The following is a 9,551-nucleotide window of genomic DNA, read 5'->3' as shown; positions in this document are numbered from 1 at the left end:
TCATCGACTCTCATACACGTCAACTTAAGCGTTCAACATAAGGCATGTTTTTTAAGACAAAAACTTCAATCTTTATTCGAGAAAGATCGTGACAGTACCTTCATCTACAATTGTTTTAACACTTAATTTCACTACATTATTTCAACTTCGGATCATTTCACATAAAGATCATTTTTTTTTCACTTAAAGAATCATTGTTTGTGAATTTTTGAATTTTGAGCGAAAATTTGAGACCTACAGTTACAAAAAAAATTTGTTTACACAATGAGGTGGACTAATTACATTTATAGAAAGAAACAAGCGAGGAAATAAAAGAATCGGATGATTGGTTCATACATCTTGCATCTTTTTTTGTAAAAATCTTTTTGCATCATTTTTATAAGTAGTAATTTCATTTAAAATTTTATTTTATGTTTATTACTCCGTACAACCAATAAGGCCCAAATTACCGGGTCATTTGTATTGTTGGGTCGGATAATAACACGATTAGGCCCAACTTTCCATTTCTTCCCTCACATCTGCGCCCTATTTAAACTCACCAAAACAATATTCAGATTCCTCCTTTGGCCATACAAGCGCTTTGGCAGCCGCTGTTGCTTCCACTTCCTTCGATCAGCTCCTGTTTAAACCCTAATTCACAATTTGAAATTATCAGTAAGTCACTATCTACTCCTCGTGTATTCAATTTTTATATAATTACTTATGAAATTCACTAAATATGTATATTGGTAAACGCATATATCGAATGGCCATGTTAATTTAAGCTATTTCGTTGTAAAGTTATTTCAGATTGATTACTGTATGATTGTTAATTTACTGGACACTTATGTGTATCAATCAATTAGTTTATTAGTGTATGCTTTTATTAATGATAAGGTTTGGTTAGGGTTTTGTAGGGGGTTTAACAGCAATGGTGGTACCTGCACAACTGACAGCTGAGGCTGTTAATCGGCTTAAAGAAGGAATTGATCTGCTATTAGGTAGATGGAGTGCACTTCAGATGGCTATTCAGAATGAATGGGGTGGGCGTGATACTCGCCAGAAAGCTCAGCAGCTTGCTGTTGATATCTATCATTGGCTAATTAGACCCGCTGGTATAATTTACAGTAAAACTTTATTATCGTCTGTTTGGAATATGAATTTTTAGATGTATGTGTTAATGTATGTATATAATAAATGGCAATTTGATGAGTTATAGTTGGTTTTTGTTTTGATAATTGCAATTTATAAGATGCAGATGATCCTGATTATGATTTTTCAAGTTGCAATTGTGTATTTAAGAATGTATTCTAACTAATATTTGGCTTTGACTTCTGTATTATAAACATGATACTGTAAGGAGCATGGTTGTAAAATTTATCCAATATGCCCGATTTGGAAGGTCAGAGTTGTTAAATGTCTGAATTAGTCTTCTTTAGTCTGCCAAAGTCGGATCTATTAGGTCAAAGTCGGGTTTATTCGATCAAAGTAGGTCAAATACAGTTAAAATTAATGCTGATCAACATCCGACTATTGTTGGTTTAGTCTCTGACTTAGCCGAATAGTCCCTACTCCCTACAATGTCCCGACCGACTAGTCTTCAGTTAGCGACATTTTTAACCCGAGTAAGGAGGATGGAGTTTTTTTGGAAAATAACCATGATGGTTTAATGGGTAACAAATACTGTATGTGTTTGCAAACCAAAGTTTGGGAGTCAGATTGCTTTCGTCTAATATTGAATTGTTTACCTGCTTTGTTTAATATGTGAAATACTGTTGTTATGTGTGTTAAAGCCTTGTAAAATATATTTACTTTGTCAAAGTATTCTCGGGATTCATTGAGCACTTGCGTAGTTGTGATACATGCAAACCATTTGATACCAGTAGTTGTATACTTTAGAAATCTCAGACGAGACTTTACAGTTACAATCACAAAGTTTTGTTTGTAAGGTTTTATGTTTATGAAAGGTTAATATTTGTATGTTTTTCTGGCTCTGTCTTCTGTTATTTTTAATATCTGTCTGTTTCCAGAGGCATTATATGTGGACGAGTTGGAGAATTTGCTTGATGATTTTATGCTTTCTCTTAATACTGAGATTGATGATGGCAGCATCGAGGAGGTAACTCTCTTCTGAATATTTCATTTTGTTTTTGTTGCGTGCCAGTCATGCATTGCAATATCATTTGAGATTGTATTGTTTGCTAGTCTTCACCCGTTCAGATGACCTTTCTGTTTGTGTGTTTTGGTTTAAATCTGACTCTATATTTTTCATTGTCTTCGATCTAAACTTCTCTAAAGCTTATATGTGTATAAAGTATTCCAATCTTATATGTTGTTCCTCTAATGGTTTTTTATTGTATTTATATCAGTCTTATACTCTGTTTCTTATCAGTTATTGTTTTTAGGCTTCTAGCTGTTTTGCCTATCACAATGTGTTATTTTTTTTAATCAGATATCAGATAATCTGATGATCATGCATGAAGAATGTTTGGAAGGTAACTTTGTCTCAATTGAACGACTAAGGCAATCAATTCCTACCACTAATCATCGGATGCAGGTACTACGTCAATTTCATCTTATCAAATGTTTTTACCATATGCCGCCATGTAGTTCCATTTGTTTATTAACCTAATAATTTTCATGATCTTAGCCAATCTGCACTTCAACTAAAACACAAAATATATTCATTGGGTTACTTTTTATAAATGAATAACATTTTTTTCTAGGTACGCTTCTATGGTTTGTTGACATGAAATGTTATTGTTTCATTTCTTTAAAGTAAAGTGTGAGTTCACTACTATTGAGGAAATAAAATTTATCATTTTGAACGACTGATGGATAACTTTGTTTTGTTGTATAGTCTATGTGATATTGAGATTAAGGACCCAAAATTTCATGGTTAAGCATGCAGGCTGCAATTATGTCAGCTACTCATAGCATTAGATATGACCAATCTGAACCATTTAGTTATGTTTTATCAAAATTCACGTGGGTCAAATAGAAGATTTAGCCTTTATGGAAACAGGTCAAAAGTCAAACTGCATTATTTCGAATGCATATATTCTTAAGAAATGCTAATAATATAGCACATGTAATGATATCCAAAAATGTAGTAATTTTATAAGAAGTATTTACGGATAAATTTGAGCCTGTTTGCCCTGTACATAAATAACCCTTTTCGACCCATTGCCATTCTGATATGTTACCCGACCTACCTGCTGCACCCAACTATAAAATTGAATACGGTGATTTCATCTTGCTAGGAGGCTCGTAACTCATTGTTTAAGTTGAATTTTATGCTTTTTCAAAAGGTTGTAAATGGGGGTGATGATGATGATGATGATTCGGACTCGGATTCAGGATCAAGTTCAGGGGACGAGTCAATGGAAACGGCAGATGAGCTTCACCCATCTATAAATGTTTCAAACATGACTCTTAGTGAGCCAGCACGGCCACCTGCACGGGCCCCCACTCCAACAGTCGATGCAGATGGCTGGACAACAGTTTCTTATAGGAGAAACAGAGGTGGCAGACCCTGAGTTTGTGCCGGTTTATATATAATTCTAATTATAATACTCATTTTTGGTAAGGTAGTACTTTATAAAGTATGTAGTGTTCTTAAGCTGTTCTTTGTGTGAGTTAGATTTTGTTATGGTACCCAGACAACAAGACGATATGTCCAACAATGATATGCTATGCAATTGATTTATGTCGTTTGATTGATGTAGTTTGGATGTGTGGTTCTAGTGTGGTATAAATCATCATGTTTGTAATTCATTAACTAAAAGAATTAAAGCTTTGCTGAACAATAAAAGTTTTGGTTCTTTTCTTTTTATTGAGACAATGCAACAGCCCATTGAAGTGTCCTTTTTGTTGTTTAATTAACACATGTATCTTACTTATTTTAAGAACAGTGCCAACAATTTATACTTTGAACCTCCTTCCTTGAGCAGTTGAGCTGCAGGGAATTGAAGAGAATGGTAGGAGTGACAATGCTCATTAATTATACTTTATTTTTTATTTTATTTTTGCTAATACATGTGAATTTACAATGTTTTAAATTAACAATCAAAATTTAGTTGCTAAAACCAATCATAGTTGACGAATTACTAAAGTGATAAAATAAAAATTAGATTTATTAAGATAGTCTAATAAAAGAAACAAACAACATGCTTTGATTATATAATACACATAATGTGTAGTTGTGTGATGCTTTAATAACTAAAAAGTTTGATACCAAAATGATATGGGGAATGTAGAAAATTATACGGAGTAAATTATTACGTATTGACCATTTGTTCAAGGTGGCGATTTCCACCCATTTAGAGCGGATATATCTGTGAATTATTTAAACGAGTATTACGTATTTTCGGATCGGATTTCACCTTCAACGGAATTACATCCATCACTCATCCGCGACCCGTCATTGTGTACAAGATTACATCCATCACCCACCTGCGAGTAAAGATTTTTGAATTTATCCGCCCATCACGGGCGCGGGTCCCCAGAGATCTCGGATTTTGTTAGATCCATTGTCATCCCTAATCAAAGTTAATGTGGAGCAGATTTGTCCGGTTCTTCGCTCCACCATTGACAGTGTTGTATATTTGCTCATTTTTTCTGAAGTGCTTTCGAACTTCCCAGAAATCGTCTAACACTAACTTTGAAACACCAAGTTGAATTCCCAGCGTTTCACATGTGAACTTGTGAACGTGTTCGATGAGTTCCAACGCGTACACGTAACATTCAAAGCCCTGGTAACTAGTATCGTGCGGAAAATTATTTGTTTACAACCTGACATAAACCTAACTTTAAAAGTTCATTCACACTTTCGAATCGAACCAATAACTTGTATACGGATACACATGACCATAACACACCCTCTTTGTACTAATATCAGTTTATGCCCACGAATTGTATCCCAACTAGCACCAATTGTTTTTCTAGTGTAAATTTGTCAGCTCACCGTGACTCCGTGACCGTGCCTAAGCTATTGGGCTTAGTAATTGGGCCCCGACCCAAATAAAGATAGTTACAAAGACACTGCGGCCCATTTAAACTTTTTGTTTCGCCTACCACGAGTATAAATCTTCTCACCATACGCTGAAACCCTAGTTGCCGCGCCCAACTCTTCATCACCGTTTTGCAGGGTATGCAGTCGCACTTTTTGTTGATGCTCTCTATTTGTATGTACCTGCATCTACATATTTATAGATTTGATTCTATCTTCTAATTTGTTTGCTTTTCATTTTTATAAATTTCAGATTATCTGTTATTGGAGTAGCAATGGCACCTAAAGGTTTGATTCTTCATTTAAACAGCTCATTATATTTATATTCGTGGTTCTATTACTGTATAAGTTATTTATACTTATATAATTTTAGCTATTGAGCAATGGACATCTGAACTAGGTTTTAAAAGGGGAAAATTTATTTTTGATACTTCTGTGTATGAATTTTCGATCAAATTGTTTTTATTTTTGTAAACTGAAAATGATTAGTGCATGATAGTGAATTAGTGATAAAGTATATATCTAGATAATGTTTTTGATACAAAACTTACATTTATAGATTACAAGTAGATTATTTTTTTTGAATTTCATCTATTTATGTAAAGCTTGTATACTAGACCATACAGTGAATTAGGTTAAGTATCATTAGGTTCTCTTAATGATGTATGGAGTAATAATTCATTAAGTTGTGACTGTAGTCATTTATAAAATAGTAATTATGTAGAGTATATATCATGATGTGCATATTACGGAGTATAAACTATATACTACTCCGTGTATATTATATATAGAACTGTGTGTACACTTGTGGACTTGCTTATATGAACGACTCTGATTGGCTCATAAAAATGTAAGTGTGAATTCTTCTTGTAGATGTATTTGTAGGAGTCTATCGATTGTCAATCGTTGCTACTCAGTGTATTGCTCGTTTACTTCATTTGTTTGTATAGCTTTTTTATCATTTAAGAGGTGTTTGGATGAGCTTACTATAATTTCTTGTTACACGTTTTAGTGTTTCGATAATTTTATTGCGTATTTGTGAAGGAAGTTTCATAATTTTAAAATGACCTCCATTTTCTAGCTTATTTGTTTATAAGCAATAAGCTACAAACCTAAGTCCACCCGAACAACCCCATGATATTATGTATCAGATCAACAGTTACACTAATGCGTATGTTTTTTTTCTTGCAGACGTCACAAAGAAAGGTGATGCAAAGGCACAAGCTTTGAAGACAGCCAAGGCTGTGAAGACCGGTTCTACATTCAAAAAGAAGGCAAAGAAGGTCCGAACCAAGGTTACCTTTCACCGCCCAAAGACATTGAAGAAAGAGAGGGACCCAAAATACCCACGCATCAGTGCACCTCCCCGAAACAAATTGGACCATTATCAGATTCTTAAGTACCCGTTGACCACTGAATCAGCAATGAAAAAGATTGAAGACAACAACACTCTTGTCTTCATTGTCGACATCCGTGCGGACAAGAAAAAGATTAAAGCTGCTGTGAAAAAGATGTATGACATTCAGACCAAAAAAGTAAACACTTTGATCAGGTATGACTCTAAATCATAACTATTTAAAGCTTTAATTCTATATAATATGATTACTGAAGCTATGTTATTACTGTACCCAATCTACCAATTTGAAATTGTTTTACCCATTTGAACTGTTCACTTTTTAGCTATATTTTATTTCCAGCTGACCTGTTTGAGATGAAGTATAACCCAAATAAACCTTTAAAAACTGATGTGTTGGTGTAAAGATTTATGCTTTTAATTAGAATTGTTTTTTATGTCTGTGAAAATGTAGAGTTGCTTCATTAATTGTAAGTTGATTAATGTTTTTTGATTTTCAACGTTTCCATTTGTCCATTTTTACCACGATTTTTATTTTTTTGTATGCTCAATGTTTTGGAGAACATGCTTCAAGATGCACTTTGTTACGTTTTGTTCAATTGTAATGCAGACCTGATGGAACAAAAAAGGCATATGTTCGGTTAACTCCAGATTATGATGCTTTGGATGTTGCAAACAAGATTGGAATCATTTAAGTTTTTAGCAGTTTCTACAGTCAACGCGGTATTGTAAGTTTGACGTTGCATTTAGTTTTGTTGTTTTGAATAGTCGGAAAACCCTGTTATGTTTCTTTTTAGTTGCCGGTTATATGATATGATGCTTATGGATGGATTTTATTTCAATAGTTGGTATTTTGCTATGATATGTTTTTTCTACATTTGTTCTTTCTCAACGTCATCAAAATAGCATACAGTTTTTCTTGTTTTAACTTTTTTTAGCTCCCTTGTTTGTGCTTATATGGATTATATATGGGCCATATAATGACGATCGCTTAATACAATGAAATATGTACAAGAAGCCTTCAACATTATATGGAGTATTATGTTTTTTAAGCGAGTGAAAAGATAATGTTTTTCTACTTGAGGATGTGTTCGGCACACCGGCTTGTTGGAGTCTATAAGAGCTTATATGAGTTTGAACTTATGGTTTTGAATAAGCTTTAAATCATTAGCTTTGTTTGGTAAATACAAAAAGTATAGCATATGAAAATAATAAGCTCCCTTAAAAAATAAGCTACTACTTTTAGTAGTTTATGAAAAAAATTAGAGCTTATGAATTTAAAAATAAGCTCAAGTTACTCCGACTAAAAGAGAGTGATAGGCTTGCAATAGGCTTGTGAATAATAAGTCTATCGCTTTTTAGTAGTTTATGAAAAAAATTAGGCTCATCTCCCGCATTCGACTAAAAAAATTAGAGCTTATGAATTTAAAAATAAGCTTATGGTTTTGAAAAAGCCTATCGCTTTCAAGTCGAATGCGGGAGATGAGCGGAAAGTCTTCTAACTCTTTACCAAACACTTATAAAAAATAATAAGCTACAGCTACCAGCTTCAAAAGTAAGTTCCAGTTTCAGCTCCAGCTCTTGTGCATAAGCTTCAACTACAAGCTCTACCTCTAGTTAGTTTCATCCTAATACACTCTATTCGTTCAAGATAATAAAATTACTCAGTTGCATTCGACGTATTCGAGTTATCTCATGATCTGAAGGTCAAGTTTAGATCCTTCAGCGAATGAAATGAAGGTTTCTTGCTCCGATTGTGGATTGAATGCGGTAGGGGGCTCCGCTCTCGCATTCCTCAATAGCGCTAGAGGGATTTAATGATAGTTAAATTTAAACATGAGGCAAGTTATGAAAATGTTATAGTTGAGTATTATGTTTTTTGTTATGAATAATGAATTTTTATTAAACAAAACATAAACTTTAGTATCTGTCGTTAAAGATAATGAATAATAATCTTTGTTTTGAAATAAGATAAAATGAATATGCAATCATTAGGCAAAAATCATGTCCTTTTGCTGAAACATCTCATGAGGCGATGATTATTGTAAAATTATAAGGAAAATGAACAAGCGTAGTGCGAAATAAATATAAAACTCGTGGATCATCATTCATCATCATGGTTCATAAAAAACTTTAAAAGGGCAAATGCATAAGCAAACAGATCATATGGACCGTCACTATCAATCACACCCCATTTTTCAAATAATTTTTTATTTTTATATATTTTATATAACCTAAATCTAATTACGTTTTTTTAATATGTAATGTTAATAAAAGTATTAGAATAAGATAAAATGTAAAACCAACCAATTGGAGAAAAATCTCGTATTTACCTCTTTCCAGAATAAAAAATTAGTTGAAGTATACACCCTCAAGTATAACTCATTTACCACTCAAACCCTGAGTTTTTGTTCAAGTCTCAAAATTCATTTCCGTTATGATGAATTCTATGTATGAATCGTTTTGTCCTTCCTTTATTGACGTAAAAATGTGCTTATGTTTCTGATATAGGCGACTGATCAAACCAAAATTGTTCGGTTTGAATGCAAGTAAATTAAAAGGAGAATTTAACCTTTGGAAGGGGTTCCTCCGGTTAAATGGGATATGGATGTGGTGGTGTTGTTTGTCTTTTGCCGAGCCTCCAAGGTAAGCTTCAAAAGAAGATTAGTATGTGCGAGTTGATCAGTAATTCGATTAGCCTTCGAATGAGGCCTGGGGGTGCTATTTATAGATTGATAATTGACGGTTATGCATGATAACCATTATAATAGCACCCGCGATCTGTAACTGCCACTAGAACCTTCTAATCATGCCTACAACCTACTCCACGTTCTCCACCTTCCTGAAATGTAGGGATATAGTCCAGTTCAGCAATACCAAGTCAACCCTGTGAGGACGTCACGCTACCAATCGCGTGGGGTTGACTTGAAAGCACGCGTTTAACCGTTTAGCTGGGCATCACGTTGTTTCACGTGAACACCATTAGGTTCCCGGCAAGCTCGTGTGCTATTCTCCATGCGTTGCACATGACGCGACATGGCGTGGCGTGACGTACGTCATTAGCGACATTCCACAATAGTTGGTTTGAAATTGTTGGGAAAAATGGTTTCACTAGTTCCCAACACACGCTCAATAAAAGAAAGTAAAGAAATAAGAACAATCCACAACTCAAGAATTTAACGTGAAAACTCCAAAACAATAGAAAAA

General features: G+C 33.9%; 2 protein-coding genes across 3 annotated transcripts; both read left to right on the top strand.

Moving 5' to 3' along the window:
* The first annotated feature begins 566 nt into the window (after positions 1-566).
* LOC139862402 (uncharacterized) lies at positions 567-3,833 on the top strand. Of its 2 annotated transcripts, none has more exons than XM_071850999.1 (5): positions 567-654; positions 887-1,094; positions 2,010-2,098; positions 2,432-2,536; positions 3,291-3,833. In XM_071850999.1, exons 2-5 carry the CDS (start codon positions 911-913, stop codon positions 3,516-3,518), a joined length of 606 nt encoding a protein of 201 aa, XP_071707100.1. In that variant the 5' UTR covers positions 567-654; positions 887-910; the 3' UTR covers positions 3,519-3,833. The 2 variants fall into 2 exon arrangements, with proteins under 2 accessions (XP_071707100.1, XP_071707102.1); XM_071851001.1 differs by having other exon boundaries at positions 575-654; positions 897-1,094.
* A 1,217-nt stretch (positions 3,834-5,050) lies between these two features.
* LOC139861916 (large ribosomal subunit protein uL23-like) lies at positions 5,051-7,228 on the top strand. The gene is made up of 4 exons (XM_071850438.1): positions 5,051-5,129; positions 5,244-5,278; positions 6,182-6,542; positions 6,955-7,228. The coding sequence occupies exons 2-4, from the start codon at positions 5,266-5,268 to the stop codon at positions 7,037-7,039; spliced, it is 459 nt and encodes a 152-aa protein (XP_071706539.1). The 5' UTR covers positions 5,051-5,129; positions 5,244-5,265; the 3' UTR covers positions 7,040-7,228.
* Positions 7,229-9,551: the final 2,323 nt, after the last annotated feature.

Source organism: Rutidosis leptorrhynchoides, chromosome 8, assembly GCF_046630445.1.
Source record: "Rutidosis leptorrhynchoides isolate AG116_Rl617_1_P2 chromosome 8, CSIRO_AGI_Rlap_v1, whole genome shotgun sequence".
In the NCBI taxonomy this organism is placed as follows: domain Eukaryota; kingdom Viridiplantae; phylum Streptophyta; class Magnoliopsida; order Asterales; family Asteraceae; genus Rutidosis; species Rutidosis leptorrhynchoides.
The sequence above is the reverse complement of the archived record's forward strand: the minus strand, read 5'-3'. Positions and strand labels throughout refer to the sequence as shown.

Coding starts and splice junctions, on each gene's coding strand:
- LOC139862402 (XM_071850999.1), top strand. CDS start 911: ATGGTGGTACCTGCACAACTGACAGCTGAGGCTGTTAATCGGCTTAAA. Junction 1,095..2,009: donor TTGGCTAATTAGACCCGCTG/GTATAATTTACA, acceptor GTCTGTTTCCAG/AGGCATTATATGTGGACGAG. Junction 2,099..2,431: donor ATGATGGCAGCATCGAGGAG/GTAACTCTCTTC, acceptor TTTTTTAATCAG/ATATCAGATAATCTGATGAT.
- LOC139861916 (XM_071850438.1), top strand. Junction 6,543..6,954: donor AAAGTAAACACTTTGATCAG/GTATGACTCTAA, acceptor ATTGTAATGCAG/ACCTGATGGAACAAAAAAGG.